This window comes from Clytia hemisphaerica, unplaced genomic scaffold (assembly GCF_902728285.1).
Source record: "Clytia hemisphaerica strain Z4C2 unplaced genomic scaffold, Clytia hemisphaerica genome assembly, whole genome shotgun sequence".
NCBI classification, from domain to species: domain Eukaryota; kingdom Metazoa; phylum Cnidaria; class Hydrozoa; order Leptothecata; family Clytiidae; genus Clytia; species Clytia hemisphaerica.
Genome location: NW_027103392.1, coordinates 273,180 through 295,491, shown reverse-complemented (window position 1 = coordinate 295,491; position 22,312 = coordinate 273,180). Strand labels below are relative to the sequence as shown.

Sequence of the window (22,312 nt, the reverse complement as noted above, 5' to 3'; positions counted from 1 at the left end):
CCTCTAACTCGATTTTCATAGGGAATTGGAGTTTCATCGAATAAGGGAGCGTATCGAATAGTAGAACGTCGAATTAGAGAGTGTCAACTGTATACCTAAGAGAAGGTTACGTCGAGACGGTCGAAGCACTTTATTATTTGGTATTTTGTTTCATTATCTTACACTCTTTAAAATCATACAATCTTTTTAAAATCCTTTTGAGATATTTAGTGTGTCTAGATAAACTTGATTTATCTACTTTGATTCCCGCTTTGATTAGATCCGAAATTTAACTTGGACAAGCGGTTGTTTCAACCAGGGAAATAAAAGCCAACCGGGCCTAGTGAATCTCCTAGGTAGGATTTGAAGCCGATAAACTCTACCTAGGTTGCGCAGCCTTGAGAGGCTCCGATATTTTTTATACAAATTCCAGATTTAAAGTAAAAGGTTCCTCTATATAGATCTCAAATAAAATATACCACTCGAAAGCAAAGAAACCGCTAAATTTAATCCATTATTCTAATGCTTCACTATTTCTTGCCTGAGAAAAGTTAACGATTCGCTTCTATTTCTAGCCCTTCGGTTTATTTACTTCATTGGTTCCAACGCTTAAGCAACTGCTCTTGTCTCCCGAATAGACGTCCCCCCCGCTAATTGTTAAGAGCGAAAAAAATCCACCCCCTGCTCTTATTAAGACCCCTCCCCCCCCGCTAATTAAATTTGAATAATTAAATTTTTTATTACAGTGTAGATAGACTTTAAACTTGTTAAAATTTTCCTTTTTGTTAGTATTGGTTCTTATTTTACGTGTTCATTTGTTAAAGTTTCACTTTTGTTGTTGAAATTGATATCAGTTAAAAAAATTATGTCTTCAAATTACCCCCCCCCCCCTCTTATTCCATCCACCCCGCTTATTAGAATTTATAAAATTTTCCTACCCCCCCCCTGCTTGTTCGGACCCCCCCCCCCCCCCCGTCTATTCGGGAGACAAGAGTATGTTAATGGACTCGATGTTGACGCTTGGTGTTCTGTTCTGTTCCGTCCCCAACTTGGGAAATTTGGACAACGTATTTCGAATCTTTTTATAACTCTTTAGCACTTTTGGAAAAATGACGTGTGAAAGTGTTTTGGAGAAGAGTTTTAACATATGACTTTTAGTTAATGGTTTCACCACTTGAAAAAATAGGCTTGTGTTAGTCTCGATGTTTTTATCCATCAATATATTGACTTGATTCAAATATAGATTAAGTTTACAATTGTTGTATGACTAACTTTAGATTCAGTAGAGTTCTCGATACCCTGTTAGAGCGTTATCATAGTTCAGAAATGAACGGAGAAACTTTTTTTCCTAATACTTAACCCAGCTGGCACACAACGTTGTTTTAACGTTCAAATAACGTTATTTGGACGTTATGTATGTCAAATGGACGTTGTTTTGACGTTGTGTGCCGGCTGGGAAAGTTTCCTGCTCTTTCTCTTCTTTAGATTAAGTAATATATGTCTTGGCCGAGATGCAGCTATTCTAGTCACCTTGTGTGGTCTTTCTTGTCCTTCAAAGATGATCCGATCCTATCGTCTACGCAAGATCACTAAAAAGGGAATCATTTGAACAATGGAGGTAAACCCGGGGTGGAATAAACAGTGGTGAAGCCCGGGGGGGGCACTCGATTTTGAAAACGACCGTACATTCGGCCAAAAATCAGGTCTTTAAAATCGGACCCTTATAGTTCAATTTTTCGAAATTTTTTGCCCTTGTCACTTACCTGGAGTGCCCCTCCCCCGGGTGGTGAAGGTGTTTACTGTGTTTTTTCCTAACTCTACCGTCGCTATTTCCCTATTTATTATTACGACTGTATACTTCGTACATATATAGTTTCCTGCGTTTCCTGTCCCTTTACGGACAATAGCATCGTCTATGTCTCATTGTTTTTATAGAGGTCCCCTGGTGATTTCTGTAATGGTGTGATCAGTTCGTTTGCTTTTACGATGGCGCAACCCCAAATTGTGTGAAATTTTCGTGATCGTAATGAGAGTAGAAAAATTGGCCTGTTAGTGTGGTGAGAGGTGGTTCTGTGGAGAGGGGGCTTTAAAAGTTTATTCCCTTTTGTGAGGTACAGGTGTAGTTGGAAAGATAGACAAATAATTCGATTTTCAAGGGGAATAGTAGTAGGGGGAATTTTTGTTCGATTTTTTGGAATCGCTCGAATGTTTTGTTAGAAGCACTTGTTATACATTTTTGGAAAGCTAAGGGGTAGGGGAATCGAAATTACGATGTTTCCAATTTTTTTCGGACACTTTGGTACGATTTTCGGACAAATATGACGGTCTCAGGCAAAAATCATAGGGTTAAAAATTATTGAAAATATTAGCTCGAGAAAACGGAGACCTGTTGTATATTTTTGGAAAGCTCTCAAAAAATTAAGATTAGAGATATATTGCAAGTATAGGTGATTTTAGTACCTAACTCGAGATATTAACCCTTGAAAACCGTGTTTTTCAGCCAGAAACAGCTATTTTGTCCAGTTTTTGCGCTTTTTTAAGCTCAATATATCTTGGTTTTCATCGAATAAAGGAACGTATCGAATTTTCCAGCACGTTTATGAGGGTTCCATTTTGACGATAGCTTTCAATATTATCAAATGAAAGAGCATATTGAGTAAGAAGCAGTTTTTGCTGATGCTCAGTAATTAAGAGAAGGATCAAGGGTAAGTGAAGTAATCCAGGGACAAAGAGTGGCGCCCTCCCCTTACCTTCGGATAGATAGCTTTTGAAAAAGTAGCCTTTGGGAGGACTGTGGTCGCATAGTTACTAGAGAGCCTCAACTGTAGACAAATTAATGTCTAGCTTTACGGTATATAGCATTGACTAAAAATGCAGACAATCGTAAAAAGTATGATACATCATTCCCTTTACCAGCTTTAACGAAGAATACAGTTGAAATTGACAAAGTGTTGATACGAAAATTCTTAAAGAGAAAAATTCCTTACCGCGAGAAAGTAGTAAACAACTAGGTCAAGTTTCATATTCCCCACCGAAATAGTAATAACTGGAATAGACTATCCTATAGTCTAAGACAAATCACTGTCTAAGAAAAAGCCCAAAGCCGAAGAAAATTCTCAAACGGGTTTTTGGCCGAAACTGGAACAGCCGGTAGAGTTTGCCAGTTTTTCTTCGAAACTCTCATGCCGATTTTTTTCCGTAAACCACCATAACGGCTGTAAACTCCGAGCATGTATATTTTCCTACCTTTACCATCTGTAATGGACGACAACTTTGTCTATAGCTGGAATGAAATTGTGACAGTGACAGTTTTTTATAGCTTTTGCTACCAGGACATAAAGTAGACTACACTCTTTATTTTATAAGAATATTTTATAAGATCAATAAGGCTCAAAATCGCCAAAAAATAAGAACAATTTACGAACAGTGCTGAGCCTGGAATTACTCAATCTCAAGCAATTTAAGCGGTCAAAGTAATAAAATTGGATATAAATCTCAATTTTACCTTAAAAATAAAAACAAGTCAAGTACAATGTGAGGCCTAAAGTCAAAGTGCAAAAGAAAAAGAGCATCCGAGCCTCTTCAAAAATTTAAAGAGTGTATAGTATAAAAATAGAGTATTCCACTAAAACGTGCAAGGTTGTAGGTTGCCCTTATATCCTAGCCATACCAAGGATTTATTGATGATTCATGGCTAACGGTAAATGCTAAGCACTGGAATACCTGAGATACTCACACCTCTACCAGACAAGTTCTGGGTACGGCTTCACGGACTGTTTTGTTATCCTAAACATTCACCAAAGAAAAATTTTTCATTCACAAATCATAGTGCTTTATCCGCGAGAGACGATCAAGTAAACTCAGTTCTGGTACAGTACTTTTAATAGGGTTGAAGAGGGATGAATACAATCTATAATTTCATACTTCTACAAATGGACTAAGTATTACACTGCGATTCCAGGAGTGAGGATTGAGTGCGATTCCACTGACAATTATTTCGATCCATTAATTGATTATCCAAGCTATTTGTTCTTTACCTTCGGAATGACTATGAGAAAGACACCATAATGAAGAGCATACCAAGGGTGTTTTTCTCATAGTCATTCCGAAGGCCGGGGAGAAGGGGGGTATATAGGCAAAATTGGGTGCCGGGTATGTGCGAGCCATAAGGGTCTCTTTTTCACACTCTCCACAAAAAACCATTCAAAAGAAAATTGAGAACTCTGTAAGGGTCCAAAAATCACGAAATTCAAAATTTTCTCTGGGTCGTGATTTTCCAAAATTTGGACAAAAATCGAGTCACAATCGACAAAAATTTTGAGGAGAGTCTCTCTAAGGGTCCCAAAAACGTCAATTTTGCCTCTCTCTAAGGGTCGATTTTCGATTTTTGGCTCGGACATACCCGTCACCTTACAAAACTAGTAACCCCCCGTCCGAAGGTAAAGAATAACTACCTTGGATAATCAATTAATGGATGGGGAAATAATTGTCAGTGGAATCGTTTTGATTAAGTCAAAATATCGATTGCAAAGTGAGGTCTCTAACTCGAACAGTTTTCTGGTCCCTTCAGTTAACATTGCCTTATAAATCTTACTCCATAAATCGAAATTTCCTTAACTCGAGTAAACTTGTGTTCTCTGTCCGTGTTCGAGTTATGGAGACGTTGTATAATGAATACATCCCCTTCTCACAGACCCGGTGGGACTGTATCAGCAAGTGGGGGTAAAAATAACGGACCGAAACTCGATGGGATTGATATTTCCATGTAAGGCTGGGTTTGAATTCCATGGTTTTCTAGCCAGAAAATTCAGTAGGGACGGAAAAAATAACATAAAGTTTTGCAGTGGGGATTTGCTTATTTGATTATTTTCAGCGGGGACAAAAATGAGAGTATAATTTTCCAGTAGGGACGATATTTTGGCAAATTTTTCCAGTGGGAAGGGTTCCCACCGGGTCTGTGAGAAGGGGGTGTATGAAATAACTCACTGATGAGTACTTCAAGAGATTATTAAAAACGTTCCAAAAAATCTCAACAATTTCTCTTTGAAAAATAAAAACGTCAACTTTATGTATAACATTGCCAAATTTTTCTACTTAGATTTAGAAAATGAATCCTATCAAGTCGGATCTTCAAGCTTTTGTCAATAGCGGCCCTTCTTAAGCCTTGTCAAAGTATATCAAGTAACTTGACTTTTTAGTAAGTGGTATAAAGTGAGAGACGCCCTCACATTATGTAAACACAATTGAAAAAAAACACAGTGTTTTTGACGATTTTGTAAGGTCACGTCAACAAATCCTTTTTAAGGTGTTGATATGTATAACAGACAGGCAGAGTGCAACCATATTAACGCGATGATATTAATTTGATTGTTTTTCTAACTTTAACAAACTCAAAAAAACTTGTTTACGGTCAACCTCGTTCCCTGTGTATTATCAACCTTTTGATGCTTAATGATAGCGCTAGATAATACCCTGGCCTTGCCCTGGCGTCCATAAGTAACGTAATAAAGCCTGGGATACACAGGGATGAGGTTGGTTCATGGTATTATCCTTAAACGGTTACTTTATCGAGCGCTTTTCCCCTTTTATTGGCTCTTTTTCGCCACTGCCCAGTTTTTAGTTTACACCAAAAACGACCCTAAATAACGCTGAAACTTATAAAGATCCCTTATTTGGCTTTACAACAATCAAGTTGGCTTCTGGTATCCACAAACAGGTCCTTGCATATTCAAGACCTGCGGTTTTGTAGAGGTCTGCAATTTAGACTAACAGTCAAGCTTTTAACTAAACTGCAAAGTTTTTTACTACTTTTTAATATGTTTTCCATCCAATTATATCATGTCCGCTTAAATCGAGTAAAAAATTAAAGCCGTTTTTAAAAAACATAACTTTAAATACAAAATCTTGACCCATTTCATGCTTTTTTAACACTAGCCTTTTATCCGCAACAGACCGAAAAATAAGACTAATAAGGGCCAACGTACAAAGGGCCGGAAATAGGTGTTAGAACTCATTTTAATTTTCGCTAGTTGGATAATTTTCACCATAAAGTACATACGCTCTCCACTGCTGCCTTTTTTTAATGTAGTAATAATCAAGACAATTTCTGGTATGAAAAAATATATTTATCATGTAATGATAGGAAAATATACAAGATTTTGATAAGATCAAAAAATAATACAAAGATAATTGGTCAAATTGGTTAACTGTTGATCACGTGATAAGAAAAAGCCATGCGCATGCGTGCATGTTTATTTGTCATCTTCACCATATTGCATTTGTGCTTTGGATAAAGATTTTTTATCCTTACTGCTTGTGATACACTGTTTCTTCAAAGCTGACGTACATCCTTTATCTATAAAAAAGAAGAAGGATTCATAAAATTATTTCTGTAGCAAAATCTATACAGTCTGTTCCTCTAAAGAATCCTACATTGTAACATGCATGCGTAATTTGTCGTTCTTTAAACCACATGTAGTTTATTCCCGTGATAATCAAAGAGGAATGAATACGTAGGGGTGCTACAGTCACAATCGGTCGGGGTGTTGTAGATTGAAACATTTGTCGTTTTTTATGAAATTTGTCATTCTTTTTGTCTATTTTTAGCAAATGCAGGATCCTTTAGATAAATCCCCTCATACTAGACTAGCAAACTAGTTTGGTAATTAATAAGGGCGGGAGCAGAAGGGCGGCGGATGTTTGCTAAAATAGGAGTTGCATAGGACAGCAAGCAGAAGTTGATGATCTGACAAATTTTTTTCCTAAGCTTACCTAAATCTTGCCTGTTGTACCAAACGACCACGACTTTTTTCTCGACGCCGTTTCGTCTGTAACTTTTTATATTTATTCCCCCAGAGATCCTTGGGGGAATAAAAATTCTCGGCTTAAACCAAAGGACCGTAGCTTTTGACTGCAGCAAAAACTCTATCAATAAAATTTGTCACCGCGAAGGAGTGTTTTTGTGAATAAAGCTCAAAACGAGAGTGATAAAAAACCGCATGTTGGGATAGAGATAGGCTAACCTAAATCCTAAAATCCTGCGTTCACTGTTCCAGCCCGATTGGCGTGCCAGTCTAAATCTATACCAAACCGATGCGTAACTTAAACGTTTTACCATAAGACAGGCGTAAAACTCAACTTACTAATTTTTCCTTTTGGTTTTTCGATTTTGCATTTGGCACATGACAGGGATGTTGCAACAGGTTGTTTGTTGAGCCCGGCTGCCGGTTGTGCGGCACCTGGTAAGTGTCCGGCGTATGGGTTACCCGCAGGCTGTTCTGGTGCTACTTGCGGTGCAGCGCTGTTTTCAACAGTGTTAATATAGTTTGCAATCCCATCTAGAAGTCAAATATGTTTAATTCAAAATGAGAATAATTACATGGAAATATACACGATCTCGTTGGTACTATTATGGCAATCAGACTATTTCTTTCAATCAAACCCCTATTTTTTAATTAAATTTTCTACAGACTGAGGTTTGTTTTCATTTCAAAGGGAAGATTTTCTTGAAAAAGAGTTTTGAGTTCTAATTACTCTTTGTTGTTAAATAGCACCAGTGTTGAAGTGGAGAAGAAATAACATTCTACACACGTATCTATTAGTATTACTGATTACTCACCTGTGGTTTGTGGTCCGGTATAGTCACCATTGTACGTTCCAAAGTGAAAAGATTTCAGTTGTGGCCAACTTTTAACGGAATACATTTCACACATCCCTTTACCAGCTCCGAAGCAATCTACCTACAAAAAATAATATGTATAGCTGTTCATAGAGTGCAGAGGGGTTGAAGCCCCCCCCCTGAAGGTTCAGCCCCCCCCCAGAGATTTAGCCCCCACCAAAATTCGAAATAGACAGCCCCCTTACCAAAATACACAAAAAACAAAAATGTTAGAATGGAAAAAATTTCAAACAATGCAAGGTCTTTATTTTGCATGTCCACACAAGAGAAAGAGATACCAAATGTATAATGTCTTCTTTGAAATTCTAATCAACAAACGTCAATAGTACGACTTCATTATTACACCCGGGGGGGGGGGCACTCAAGGTTTAAATGCCTACCAGAAGTTCGGCCCTTAAGGGTAGGTTTTTCATAGTTCAGCTAGTGCACTGTAAGGGTAGGAAATTACAAAACTGCACTGAACTGCACTGTAAGGGTAGGAAATTGTGATAAAAGGCCGATTTTTTGGTAAAATTGGCACAAAATTGGTCAATTTTAGAGGAAAAATTCCACATTTTCTTGGAAAATTTTGAAAAAGTGCACTGTAAGGGTATCAAAAATAAGAAGTAAGAAAAATTTCTTAGTTCTTGGAAAAAGTTGTTAGGTTAGCCCCCAGTCAACAGACCTAAACAAATAGCCCCCCCTGAGTAAGTAGCCCCCCCCTGATCTTAGGGAAAAAGAGCCCCCAACCAAAACTTTAGGCTCTAGCCCCCCCCCCTAAGAGCCAGGGGGGTTGCATTCTATGCTGTTGTTGGAAAGAGAGTCAAGAGTAGATCTATCAACAAACTTAATTCTGTTGAAGATTTGGCAAGGCGAAAATAAAAAAAATGTAGTGTTTCCGGAATGCAGGTTAAGGAACAAAGCTCTCATGCGGCCGGTCGGAAAAAATACTAATGTATTAACTACTAACGAACAAAACTTGATTTACAAGTGGGAATCTAACCAAACAACGTTTGATAGCTTGAACAGCCAACTTAATTTTCTTTATGCTGAACTGAACCATATATATGAACCCATAGTCTGCGACCGGCCGACCATTTTTTATTTTCGCCTAAATGAATCTTTCCTAACGATTTCGAATGATTTTTCACTATTTAACAAAAAGCTCAAATTCATTTATTGGGCTACGTAGAATCAAGGCCGTTATATTTAGCTGTCGTTGGAAAGAGATTCAAGAGTAGAGACATCCACAAATAGTGTTAGTTTTCCGAATGATCGTTAAAAACGGGAAAGACTAGAACCTTGTTCATTATGGTTGCAAAAAAAATAACAAGCTAAAGTCTATTCACGATAAGTGTGCACTCTTTTTTCTTTTACCTATAACTTTTGAAGGAATTCTTCAATCTTTATAAATTTGGTATCATTGGAAAGATATTAGTGAGTGAAGCAATTTGAAATAAAAAAATTTTTAAAAAGATTTTAAAAACGAAGATGAAAATGAAGAAGAAAAAAATGAAGATCTTGTAGAAAAGTGCTATAACTTTCATTTTCAGTGAAGTAAATCCTTGATCATCGAACGTCATTACTGTGAAAAAAATTCTCAAAAATAACCATTCAGTCAAAAGATATCAAACAAAGTTATAAGCTGGTTGACGTCTAAAAACGCTGTTTTCTGCTGTTTTCTGCTGTTTTTTGGGGTCAATCACTTATGAACTTTGTATCATAACTTTACATTGAATAAATATTTTAATGAAATTTTTTCACAGTGATGACCTCCTAAAATCAAAGAATCTCTCCAGTGAAAATGAAAGTTATAGCACTTTTCTACAAGATCTTCATTTTTTTCTTCTTCATTTTCATCTTCGTTTTTAAAATCTTTTTAAAAATTTTTTTATTTCAAATTGCTTCACTCACTAATATCTTTCCAATGATACCAAATTTATAAAGATTGAAGAATTCCTTCAAAAGTTATAGGTAAAAGAAAAAAGAGTGCACACTTATCGTGAATAGACTTTAATAGAATGCAACAAACTGACAAAAAAAGAAGCATAAAATTGGACTCGGTCATTATAAGATTATACAGTAATAAATTTATACACGATTATAAGAAAATTTATATGCCTAGTATTACACTCCTATCTCACAGATCACTACCATGTGGGGAGTAAAAATCATGAATAGAAGAATTACAGTCTAAAAACCAAGCACTTACTTTGGCCAAGTCAGCACCGCGTGGTCCAAGGGTGGTCGCTGCGCCCTCAAAATGTGGATTCAAATTTGCACAGTCACTGCACCTATAGTAATTGAGAGGAGATGGTGAAAATCGATGACACCGTCGTAATAGTACAACTCGAACCCAGTCCCTGTTGTCTCTTTTTTATGATTCTGGTAGCGCTCACCCTATATTTGATGCACAAAATTTTTTTCGTAATTTTCAAAATGTATGTATTGCTATTTAAACTGTAACTTACCATGGTGCATAAAAGTTGACCAATAAAACTTGCTTCTTTGCTGCGTAACTGTAGAAATCGTTATCCGTCAGTTCATTGACGGCGCCGTACGTCATTTGGACGTACAAACAAAACACAGCTACGATCTTCCACATTTTGTTTCTTTTTAAATACTTAATCCTGAAATAACGAAGTTTATGTTTTTATTTTTGGAAAAATATTACTGTTTAGTACGCGTTTTTCAAAGAAAAAAAAGATTTGGTACAGCTAGTTTATAGTTAAATATGACACAATAATGTGTCTTCTTTTCTCGAGCCGTTTTACTCTTCATTTTACAGATATCTATAGATATACTCCCTGTATAAGAAACTCCCAAATAAATGAAACGAAAATGCTAAAATCACCGCATTCTCGTCAGACCTATAAATTCTGAAAAAAAATTAAAACCAAAAAATCCAAAATCATTAATAATCAAAATATAATATGTAGAATTAGAAGATAAGACATAAAACAACTTCACACTATGATACGCTGTAACAAAAATAAATAAAATGTGATTTACTTTTCATGGTTGAAAGATTTTCGACAAAGTAAATCTTTAGTGTTTGCTTTCTTTTGTTTGAAAGGTTCCATTTTCACGGTTGACTGCACATCGAATGTTGCTTTAAAAGAGCACAAAAATGGAGCTGATTTTCCAAGCTAGAATGTGAACAACCTGACGAACAAAACAAACCAAGTTTATTGTAAGTTTTTCTTCTTTATTACTAGCCTTAGTACACCCCCTTTTTCAAAGCCATAAGAATAATGAGCCAAAACAATAAGAACAATTTAAGAACAATGCTGAACCTGAAATTACTCAATTTCAAGCAATTTAGGGGTTAAAGTAGTAAAAATTGCGGGTATAACCCCTAAAATACCTCAATTACACCTTATAAATAAGAACAGGATAAGAACAATTTGAGGATCAAAGTTCCGAAAAAATAAGAACAGCTGAGCCTTATCAAAAATTTTACTGGTTCTTATAAAAAAAAAGCTATAGCACAATAACGGAATTACGGACTGAAACTTGATGAGGATTTTTTTATTTGATCATTTTCAGTGGGGACGAAAAAATTGAAGTACAATTTTCCGCTGGGGACGATATTTTGGCTAATTTTTCTAGTTGGAGGAAGTCCAGCCAGGTCTGTGAAGAGCGGGTGTCTTAGTAGTTTGATACATTACAATATTTCGTAGGATCCAAGTTTTTAGTACATGATCTTTTCTACTTTACTGCAGTAACCAACAGCACTCTTTTGCTTATCGAGGTTTAACTTTTACAAAAAAACAGTAATGGAAAAAAGTTTTTAAATTTGCAAGTCAATTTGAAATGATGATGAAGAATAAATCTTTTGCAGCGTTTTTCTTGAAGGGAGATCTGCACATACTTGCGCATTTCCCCCTGTAAATTGAATTGAAAATAGCATGCAACAGATGCACGAATCATATGAAAAGGTTGAGGCTTTTTGCACTACTGATGTAAAACGTTGGTTAGCGATGACCTGGGAATCATGTATACGGGTCGTCCTTTTATCAAATTTCACCAGATGAAAACAGGCCAAATCCAACTTCTTCAAGATTTGAAGTCAAACGTTGAAACAAAGTAACAATAGTAGACATACAGTAGAGCAGTGGAGTAACCGAGTAACAATAATAACCAGTATAACCCGAAAGTTGAAAATTTCTAAGAGATAGGTGGGCTGGTTTTTAAAGCATTGTTAACTGGGGAAGGGCTTGTCTGAATCGCAGACCTCTACAAACCCCAGGTAGTATAAGGAGCACGAATCTGTTAGTGGATGCAAGGCTCGGGAAGGGCCAGAAAAAAAACTTATCCGAGTAAAGGAGACATTCATGTTATAAAACTTTTGATTGAAGAATCATGTGGAATAATCTTCAGAGTTGGAAATTTAGACTTTTCCCCTCTCATCTCTCATTTGGATATTGGTTTATAACGAAATTTTTTTCATTAATATTCAAGTATTTAATTTTTTTTATTGAGAGGATTTTTTATTGACGAAAAAACAGCTTGAATTTTCTGTGAGGAGACAATGAAACTCTCAAACCTTGTTAAATGAAAAACCCTCATTTTTCTCAAGTAGAACGGGGACATTAAAAACTCCAAAACTCGACTGTTAATAATGGAATGTTATGAAAGTTTTGAAGGACAAAAAAACAAAGATGTTGGTGATAAGCTAGGAATATTGCCTTATTATACGAATATTACTAAGCAAGTATTCAACGGCCTTGAAATTGTATATCTTTAATATATTTCTTGATTCTTGCTTCCTTTTTAATATCATCAATAGACATGTTGGCGTAGTAGAATAATATACATCGTATGGTCATTGTCCTTAATTTCCCTGTTCTGAGTTCGATTCCCACTGGAAATTCGGCAAATATTTCGTCCCCGGTGGGAAAGTACCCGAAAATTTCAACCCCACTGGGAAATCTCGAATCCAAAACCATCCCCACTGGTCTTTTTTTGAGCTTGGAACAATAGAATTTCTATCCCCATTGGGATTTCAATAGGAATTTCTATCCCCACTGAGGAAAAAGTTCCACTGGAGAGTGTGAGACGGGGGTGTACTGTGATACTTGGCAAGTGAAAGCATCTTCGGTCGGGTCAATTCATACCATATAAGTGGAATAGGGTACAATGAATCTGATATAGAAGAGTTTGAATGAAATATCGTGCATTGTGAAGTGTGGTGACATTCATCCCGTTCTACCCTCGCGGTGAGCATTCTCTCCTGCGTGGTTAGAGTGTCATCACTGGTGTGGGCAGCGCTAAGTACTCTTACTTGGAAAATGAGGGATTCCTAATTCTTAAAGAGTAGGACCCACTCCCCGATATGCGAAATGGAAGGCTGATATCATCTGGTGGTACTCCCATTGTTCCCTGCGTATTATCCGATATTTATTGATAACGTAATAGCCTAAAATTGTCTGATTTTCGAATGTGGAAGTTAAGTGCTTCAAAAATAATATGTCTGATTTTATTTGTTCCTGGATCGGAAACTGCTGTACTCTACTGTAGTATCAAGATTTCTTTTATGGCATTGCTTAGAAAAGATCCTCTTCCCAGAGGGGGGCCTCGAATCAGCAATTTAAAAGGGTATTCCCTTGCATCTTTCAGTGAAGTAAATAAAGTTACACGGATATACGGGAATGAGATATTGCTGTTTATGTTTATTTGCGAATAACCTGTTAGTTATAAAAATTAATTTAATCTCTGTATAATTGATGTTTTGGATCTCGTTTATTTCTAGATTGCGAGGTCATAAAATATGACTTCTAGCCGATCAAATCTTGATGCTGATTCATTAAGATCCATCAATTCCCAAACACCATTAATGAGAGGTGGAATACACATCCCTTTGATGAACAACAGTCTGGAGTTTCCCGAATATGATTTCCTGTTCAAAATACTCATCATTGGAGATTCAGGAACAGGGAAAAGTTCATTGTTGATCAGATTCTGTGATGACTTTTTCTCGGATAAGTTCATCAGTACCATTGGTGTAGACTTTAAAATCAAGACGATCGCTTTAGATGAAAAACTGGTCAAGTTACAGGTATATAGTACAGTACAGTTCACACTCTAAAATTCGACGTTCTACTATTCAATACACAAGAAACTCTTATAAACAACGCTCTACCATTCGACATACATCTTTATTCGATGATATGAACCCAATTCCCCTTGAAAATCAAATTACAGAGAGTCAGCTGTAAATAGAACACAAGTTCCCTCGAATTATTTTCTTCGTTTTTACGTAGCTACAAATGCCACGAAATCGCTTTAGAAAGAGCTATACACTACGGGTTCGAATTAGCTATCTGTTTTAATTTCGTGTAAACTGTATTTACGAAAAACAAGTTGTCTATTCGGATTACATGTGATATTTTCGAGCAAATTACACAAAAAATCAAAACAAAAGAAACTAACCGGAAGTCCTGGGTTTCTCAAAGCCAAGTCCAATTCAGCCTGTTAATCTTTCTTTCGTTTTTTGGTGCTATTACTTTCTTTTATATTGTTGCATTTTTAGATTTGGGATTCTGCCGGACAGGAGCGTTTCCGCACATTAACCACTACATATTACCGCGGTGCACACGCCATTATTATTGTTTATGACGTCACAGATCGAAGTACTTTTGTTAATATCGGCACATGGTTAGCGGAGATCAATAAAAACGCTACAGAGAACGTTATAATAGCCCTTGTTGGAAATAAATGCGATATTCAAGAACGACAAGTTGAATATGAGGCCGCCCGGGCGTTTGCGGACCGCCTCGGGGTGTTATTTTTAGAAACCAGCGCCAAAGAAGATATAAATATACAACGACTTTTTAACGAATTAGCGCACGAATTAAAGAAGAGACTTGGTGATCCTTTAGAGAGTAAACATAACAGTAGTGATTTTTCGCGGACAGTAAATTTTACGGGATCGGAATGCGGCGAAAAAGACGGATATCTTGCGCAATGTTGTCGCATCAGGTAGCATTATGGACTGACGAAAAGGGTTCCTTCGTGATTCTCACGATCGTGCCGCGTGGTCTTACCAGCAGATTATAAAATACTCAAAATTATGGTAGAGCTCTGCGATCACATTAGTGTTTATAATCTAAAAGAGGCAAAGATGACGCCCCAATACTCGACTTTTCTCGAAGAGAATTGTATGACAGGTTTGGATGTTATTGACCACAGACAAAATTTTGAATATATTTGGAACATATTTGATAAGTTTAAAACTTTCTTATGGATGAATAACAAGCAAGAATGTAAATTACAACGTTGAAATTGCCGATAGTATTTATATTCTCAACAGCTCGTTTAATTGTTGTTCCGGAAAAGCCCATTTTTGACTGGCACAAAAATCACCTATATCTGAAACATTTATCAGGCGATGTTTTTCTAAATAAAATTCAAGTTCAATTTGAATTTTGTAATTTGAATATTCCAAGCCAAAAATGACAGACCATCAGAATTTCAGATGCTTACAATGAAAGAAATATTTTGGTCGTGTAGAATGACTATTAAACATTTTTTATCTTTTTGTAAATCCTGTAAAAAATTACAATATTATTGTGCTCTATTATTATAACAATGGTATCAAAAAATTTGTAAATTATATTTACAAGAAAATATATCCAACGGGACGAAAAATGCTTTTGTAGCTAGTAAAATAAAGATGGCGAGTCTAAAAATTCAACCTCAGAAACAGGGAATATTTATCTGACTGATTAAAGGTAAAGGCTTTTACTTTTTAATCTTTTACCCAATACGATTAATCAAGGCAAAAGAACTTTTGAATTTAACACCATTCTATTGGTTGCAATTGACGTATTCCCAAAAAAGGGCCAATAAAATGGCTTCATTAACGTACAGAGCTAATAAGTCAATGCGCGTGGATATTGAAGTAAACCAATTTTGAAAATCTTTATGAAATCAGATTAAAAGCGAATTTTGTCCCACCCCTCGTCATAATAAGTATAAATGCGTAAAATATAATTAAAATAAGCGAATTAACAGAAATGAGGAACTGATGGAAAATAAGAAAAACTACGAAATACCACTGCGAAAGGATTATTCATCGATTGACTTTGTTCGAGGGAAAGAAAAACCAGATACTACAATCTTACTTATAATATCGACAGGAAAAAAAATCCAGAAAACTCATCGTAAATTTCCAGGTGATTTAACGGCGACAAAGACTTTGAATTATTAAAAGACGACCGTTGTGTCTAAATCTTTAGTTTTAGCCTCCCTATAAAGACTTTTTAAAGGACAATATGAGTGCGCCAAGACTCACGAAGTGTAATTAAAAAATAAAACTAATTTTTCTACTTTCGCTGTGGTATTTCATTTTAATGAAGAATTATATTAATAAATTTGACGTGAAACAAACTGTATAAAAAATTCTCAACAATATTACCTAAAATTCTAAAGTGAAGATCTAGTTTTTAGTCAAAAAGATGTCCATCAAAAAAATATGTTAAATTTCTTCTTGCTATGAATGTTTACTTTACACCGTCACTTAAACATTATTGACTAAGGGATCGTGAGGGGTCGGAATTAAATTAGCGCCGGTGGAAAATATTGAGCTTTGGCGTAATAAGGTCCGGCTTAAAAGGTAAAAGGGGCCGGCGTAAAAATTGCCGATAAGGTATAACGGCATAAATCATGAACATTTTTTTTATTCTTTTGAACGTTTAAGAAAGGCTTTTTAGATAAATTCATGACTAAAATTGACTTCATTTCACAGAAGCTTGAACGCACAACTAACCGCACAACTCTTTCAAAATAAATTCTAGAATACTCCTATAGACCAAAATATTTTTAAAAGATGAAGTTACAAGAACTAAGCTATTCAACACACCAAGACACCAGCAGTTCACGAAGAATTCAATCTCATTCGAAACTTAATCGATAGAAGCGTAACTATGTCTGAAAAGAGAAAGTAGACAAAACTTAAAAACGAATTGAACATGAGAAGTGTTAGTGTGTTGGTTGGTTAGTTCTTGCGGTGTATATCTTAAAGGAAGAAATTTTGGCGGAAAGATCATTTAGTAACTTTCTGTCGTTCTTTATTATTCTGAAGTCCAACTTCTTGTTGGTGCGAGTTTGATCCTTTCTCCCCCTCAAAAAAGACATTCTCGGGCATCCGCCAAATTATGTTCCCGCCAAAAGTTCTTCCTTTAAGGTAGTATAATATGTACATGTGGGAGAAATGGGGAAACTTCTATAACACGGACCATCGGACCAATTGTGTTCGATCTATGACAGGTCTCCATTTACTTCTCAAATTCTTAAACATTTCAGATTTCAGTCGTTAGAGACTTTGGACGGAGTTTTTGAAAGTGGTACCCGCCAAGAAGCCATTGGAATGTTAAAATTTAAAAAATTCAAAAATATTTGTAGATCCAACGTTCTCGATTCATTTACACCGCTATTGAGTAGAGATACCATAAGGGTACCACTTTCAAAAATAACTCCGATCAAAGATTTTGCTTGGCCAATGGTCTGCACAATGGTCTGTTACAGGCCAGAAAGTTCGCAACAACAAGGCGTTATAAAGGTCTTAGAAAATGTAATGTATTCTAATTAATACGTTCGTACTTGGATTTTGCACTGTTTGACTTCCACAACCTCCTAATGATCCACACGAAGATGGCCAACAAGAATCCAGCAACAAACGGACCAGCAAGTCCTAGAGTTATAACGGTGACGGCGAAATCCGAAAGACTGATATCAACCGGTGGTTTCCCCGAACCAATTAAGCCAGACCTAGAAGATATAAGATAAAGAAAATCTTGTAAAACATTTTGGTTTGATAAAAAAAAGAGAGGAAGAAAAAAGAGGCCAGAAAAGAACATCATGAGCAACTCTCAGACTAGGAACTAAATGATGAATTTCCAGTAAATTTTAGGGTAGTGTGTAAAGGAAGAAAAAAATATTACTACCCTAAGTGGATTAATTTTCGACTTTTGGACTTTTTTTTCTTAAATCGAGAATCTAAAATTTTCGTGCGGACGAAAACGGTCAAAATTCGCGAAAATTTGCAAAAATTAATCCACTTAGAATTAGAAAAATTAAGGCTCACAGTGCTGAAAGATCAACAACAGCTTTGTTTCATTTTGAACCATAAATGAGTATAGTTAGTAGCTACAGCAGTCGTTAAGCCTAGCGTGGAACATGTGTACTAATTGTATTTTCAACCACCTCCGTTTACATGCACTTAGTACAAGGCTTATGTATTATACCATTAGACCACACATCCATAAAAACAATCCTTTTTTGACAAAAAAAATTCCTCGAATCGACTGCAGGTTTTTTTGTGGTTATCAGACCCATAAGGAACCTCTGTGTCGCATTTCAAAACATCCTACCTTCTTTCCAAGGTAAAAACCTAATTCATGATATGCACCACTGGAGAGTCTTCTGAGAACTTTTAAAATTTTCCACCCAATACGTCACGTAAACAATAGAAAAAGTGACGTATGGTGACGTGGGTGGAACAAAAACAGAAAAGTTGAGTAACTTCGTGAAGTCATTGCAGTGGTGCATGTCATGAATTCTAGTGGACTCAAATTAGATTTAGAACCGAAATAACAACAAAGTCTTACCACTGGATGTATCCACCGTAACCTCCATCTTTGGTGACTCCGAAAGTCACATTGACAGCAAAGAAGTTTGAAACATCATGTGAAGCAATACTCCATGGTACATCACCGCTATATGCTGACAGGTGTCCCGAGTTTGGCATCTCTTCATTGGAACCACTGGTATACCAATTGTTATAAGCTAATGCTTTATTTTCGAAACCAGGTGTTTCCCCACTGTACGCGACCGGTTTCCACGAAATAAAACTCTGACATGGCGTCATTTGGGCGGGCTGATCTTGTTGAAGGGTGGCCGCCCATGTTTCAAAAACGCCCGGTGAGTGTTCATCGTCGATGCTTTTGGCCAATTCGAAAGGTGATGATTTAACGTCTTGGTTGTTTATTGAGAACATGACGGTTTCTACAGCGTATCTCATGTTTGTATAATTGGAATTCTTCGGAAGGTCTTTCATTTTGAGATCGTATTGAGTGAGGTTGGCATCTTTTGGATAGCCAGGTAACTCGTCTTCAAAACCATCCGACTTTCGAACAGAAATCTGAAATCCAAAGTTATGTAGTGAGTATATTTACAATTCAAAATTTGTGAAAAATATCTCAAATTTCAATCAATACTTTGAAAGTGTTCTACTAGTAGCAACTGTTAGCCGCTTAAGAAAAAGCATCTTTTAAAATGGAACCCGGTGTAAAGCAAAATCAAAATATTCACCGAAGTCAATAAACCTATCAATTTATCAGAAAGAGGAAGATAAAAACATTTTTTTGCTAATGTCAGCATAATACAACAATAGGAAGACATTGTCCTGATATGAAATATAATAATAATGCTATTACAAGTTCGCAGGCCACCGTGCGAGCACATGGGCCTCTATGAACCGCTCTTTGTTCGGTTTACAATTTTCTTAAGGTAGAGTTTTTTCCTAGGGCTCCCCCTGACTTTGAATTTGAAGTTTGCGTCCTTTATTGAAGTGTTCATTTCTTGGGCTTTGATACACCACTCTTTGATTGTCTTCCTTTCATTTTTCGTAAGATTTTCTGTCACCCGGAAGGGTAATCTTATAGGTAATCCTCCTTTGTTGATCGCCTTTAACACTGTATTTTTGTCTTCTTCGTTTGCAAATCGAACTTTTATTGGTCGATAGCGTTTCTCATTTTCTCTTTCCTTCGAAAATTTTCCGATTCTTTGAATTTCTTCGATTTTTATATTCCTTAAGTGTAGCATCATAGGTAAGACTTTTTCATGAAGATATTATTTGTCGTAGATTTCGGTTGACTCCTCTGAATCTTCAGTGGATTCGTCAACACCATGAAGAATTGGATTGCATGCCGTGGAGTGAATCTGTCGTTCCTCCTGTTTTTCTCTTCGAAATGCATTTTCTATGTTCTTCTCGATTTGCCTCGACGCGACTGCTGCGTAGCTTCGTGGTCTTACTTCTTCTTTCTTTTCAATGATGTTTTCCATCTTCTTTTCGATTGTTGCCATTCTGGTCTCAAAACTATCCTTTGTTTCGCTGATCATAGTATTAACGTCTTTGGACTTTAATTGAGTGATTTCTACGTCCTGGGCTTTCATTATGTTCTCACAAGCTTTTATCTCCTTTCAGAATCCTGAAACTGTTGATGTTTCACATGAATTGACCCGTTCCAATAGATCAGGAGTGATCACAACACAATTTTGACAAATAAAAGCTCTCGATTTGTATGTTAGACATAACTGGATTTGATAGACGGGGAGCTTTGAACAAATGTAGTGTACGATTCGATTGCACTTTTTACATTCAAGTGTGTCTTTGGATCTTCCTTCTTCACTTGTAACACATTCAGATGGGCTGCAAAGGTCGTAAATTGATGCTGAATTTGGCTGTTTTCGTAGATTTTCCTGAATTTTCTCCGCCATATTTACATCTTTTAACAACCATATGTGTCTGATATGAAGCGGGAACACTTATGTAAAATTAAAACCTTTTTAAGTTAGATCCTGGTTAAACCAATTGAAAGCGTGATTGTGATTATACTTGGTTAGAGATTAGAGGAAGACAATTGCCGTGTAATTTTTCGTCTAAATTACATGAGATCAAAGCAAAAACTATACAAAAATCTAATTCAAAGCCCGTGTATTCTTCCTCTAATCTCTAACCAAGTATAATCACAATCACGCTATCAATTGGTTGGTTTGTGTAACCAGGATCTACCTTAAACGTTAAAGGTTTTATTTTTATGTAAGTGTTCCCGCTTCATATCAGACACATATTTCATATCAGGACAGTGTCTTCCTATTGTTATATTATGCTGACATAAGCAAAAAAATGTTTTTATTTAAATCCTGCTCTTCATGTGTGTCAATCCAATGTGAAAAAGCTTGTGAATTAAAATTGATGAGTAAGCATACGATATCACTCTTATTTAAAAACAAAACCTTTAAAAGAAATAACTTACTTTGAAGTGTAAACTAGTCTTATTGTAATCATCATTCATTCCATTTGAAGTGCCAGTAAAAGTCACGGTATCACCAGATAAGTTTTGGCCATCAATTTTCCACTCAATGTTATCCAAAGCGTTTTTATCGTAGTCAATGTGGCTTGAATGTGATGGTAGATTGATAATGTCACCACCATCATTATAAGGAAAGATGTTAGCAATCACCAGGCCTGAGTATTGTGGATTATTTTTGTTGTCTGAGAAAATGACACTTTGTCCTGTTTGATTACAAAAAGTGATGTTATCAATCTTGAAAGAGACATCCTTGAAAACGTGCCTGATGATAACAGTAGGTCTGTGTTTGGCTGATACAATGTAATGGATGACATCATGCTCATAACCTTTGCCTTCCCGAGTCGCAGTGAAGTGAGCTATGGTGTAAGTCCTGTCCTTGCATTTTACATTTAAGTGTTTTTGCTCAATCTGGAAAGAGAAAAAAACAACAAGTGAAAAGGATTAATGTCTTCCGGTAGGTGGGTAGGTGTAAAAATGTAAAAGCAAGTGAGGCAATATACAGAACTTTCAAGATTATCTTTAACAAAATTCTACAATCCGTGCCATAATATATTTGCACTTTTGGCTAATTTACAATTTTTCGAAAATTGAAGTTCGAGCGAGAATGTCAATTTCAGGCCCTCAACTTGATTTCATCGAGTATTTCGATCTGGGAGGGATTTATTGGTTTCTAGGCTATATTTCAAGCCCTATTGGAACATTTTTGAACTTTTGGATCCTCAGATCCTAAGGTCCTAAGTCTTAAGTCTAGCGTTAAAACTCAGAGTTAAAACTCTACCCTTCGAACCTACTTTAGAGCACTTACAAATCGATTGTGGTTTCAAAACACCCCGGTGAATTTCCCTTTTGTGCCAAGTATTTTGTCCCTGATTGTAGTTATAGGAATTTTCAAGATAGTGACTAATCTTAAGTTGTCCTATATAAATATATTTTTGTAGGGAAATTTTCTTCCTTTTGTCCTCTACTTTCACAAGTGATGTAGTGATGGTGTGGTGTCATCAAAGAAGAAAAAAACCTCATTAGGAAAAGAATTACGCCAACTATAAAAGTCAGTTCTGCAAAGAGCTATTCATAATTAAAGCACTTACAGTTCTTGTAACTTCATATTTTTTTGCGAAGGTGAATGATAAAATCAAGAGCAGTATTGAGCCAATATTGATCAAATATTTTTGATACATTTTTTCAATGTACTAAAAAAAACAATTATTGTTAATAATTTTATCTTATCTTAATAATTCAAAATTGATGGGAAATGTAATATTTGGTTTTACCTATGAAGTGGCTACTAAGGAAGGGTCTTCATTTATAGTGATCAAAATAAACTAAAGTCAGTAGAGTTTGAAACAATTGGTTCAATAACTCAAAGTCAATCACAGTCTGGAAAAATGAGAATCTGCCATCTACTCTGATGAATTTGAACAAACACTTTGTTTGATTGGCATATATATTTTCAGTCATTGATGACTTTGGCTGACTTTGAGGCAATCATCATGATAAAAGTGAAATTCTTCTTTTCACAGATAAGAAAATGTTTTCTATCGAACTTTTTAATAAAACTACAGGATTATGCTTGTGC

At 36.0% G+C, this 22,312-nt stretch overlaps 3 protein-coding genes across 3 annotated transcripts; 1 reads left to right on the top strand and 2 right to left on the bottom strand.

The window, feature by feature from the left end:
* Positions 1-6,082: 6,082 nt before the first annotated feature.
* Positions 6,083-10,266, bottom strand: LOC136824858 (probable protein disulfide-isomerase ER-60). Its single transcript, XM_067080836.1, has 5 exons — positions 10,108-10,266; positions 9,849-9,930; positions 7,598-7,718; positions 7,122-7,316; positions 6,083-6,334 (listed from the first exon to the last, which is right to left on the bottom strand). Exons 1-5 carry the CDS (start codon positions 10,239-10,241, stop codon positions 6,231-6,233), a joined length of 636 nt encoding a protein of 211 aa, XP_066936937.1. The 5' UTR covers positions 10,242-10,266; the 3' UTR covers positions 6,083-6,230.
* Positions 10,267-10,714: 448 nt separating this feature from the next.
* On the top strand, positions 10,715-15,166 carry LOC136824857 (ras-related protein ORAB-1-like). Its single transcript, XM_067080835.1, has 3 exons — positions 10,715-10,829; positions 13,392-13,697; positions 14,172-15,166. Exons 2-3 carry the CDS (start codon positions 13,410-13,412, stop codon positions 14,622-14,624), a joined length of 741 nt encoding a protein of 246 aa, XP_066936936.1. The 5' UTR covers positions 10,715-10,829; positions 13,392-13,409; the 3' UTR covers positions 14,625-15,166.
* On the bottom strand, positions 15,160-21,926 carry LOC136824856 (glycosylated lysosomal membrane protein-like). The gene is made up of 5 exons (XM_067080834.1): positions 21,825-21,926; positions 20,680-21,144; positions 18,250-18,782; positions 17,243-17,410; positions 15,160-16,570 (listed from the first exon to the last, which is right to left on the bottom strand). The coding sequence occupies exons 1-5, from the start codon at positions 21,912-21,914 to the stop codon at positions 16,546-16,548; spliced, it is 1,281 nt and encodes a 426-aa protein (XP_066936935.1). The 5' UTR covers positions 21,915-21,926; the 3' UTR covers positions 15,160-16,545.
* Between the last annotated feature and the right edge of the window lie 386 nt (positions 21,927-22,312).

Coding starts and splice junctions, on each gene's coding strand:
- LOC136824858 (XM_067080836.1), bottom strand. CDS start 10,241: ATGTGGAAGATCGTAGCTGTGTTTTGTTTGTACGTCCAAATGACGTAC. Junction 7,719..9,848: donor GCGGTGCTGACTTGGCCAAA/GTAAGTGCTTGG, acceptor TATTTTTTGTAG/GTAGATTGCTTCGGAGCTGG. Junction 7,317..7,597: donor TACCGGACCACAAACCACAG/GTGAGTAATCAG, acceptor TTTGACTTCTAG/ATGGGATTGCAAACTATATT.
- LOC136824857 (XM_067080835.1), top strand. CDS start 13,410: ATGACTTCTAGCCGATCAAATCTTGATGCTGATTCATTAAGATCCATC. Junction 13,698..14,171: donor AAAAACTGGTCAAGTTACAG/GTATATAGTACA, acceptor TTGCATTTTTAG/ATTTGGGATTCTGCCGGACA.
- LOC136824856 (XM_067080834.1), bottom strand. CDS start 21,914: ATGTATCAAAAATATTTGATCAATATTGGCTCAATACTGCTCTTGATT. Junction 18,783..20,679: donor AGACTAGTTTACACTTCAAA/GTAAGTTATTTC, acceptor TTTGGATTTCAG/ATTTCTGTTCGAAAGTCGGA. Junction 16,571..17,242: donor TCAAACAGTGCAAAATCCAA/GTACGAACGTAT, acceptor TTCTCTTTTCAG/ACATAGTTACGCTTCTATCG.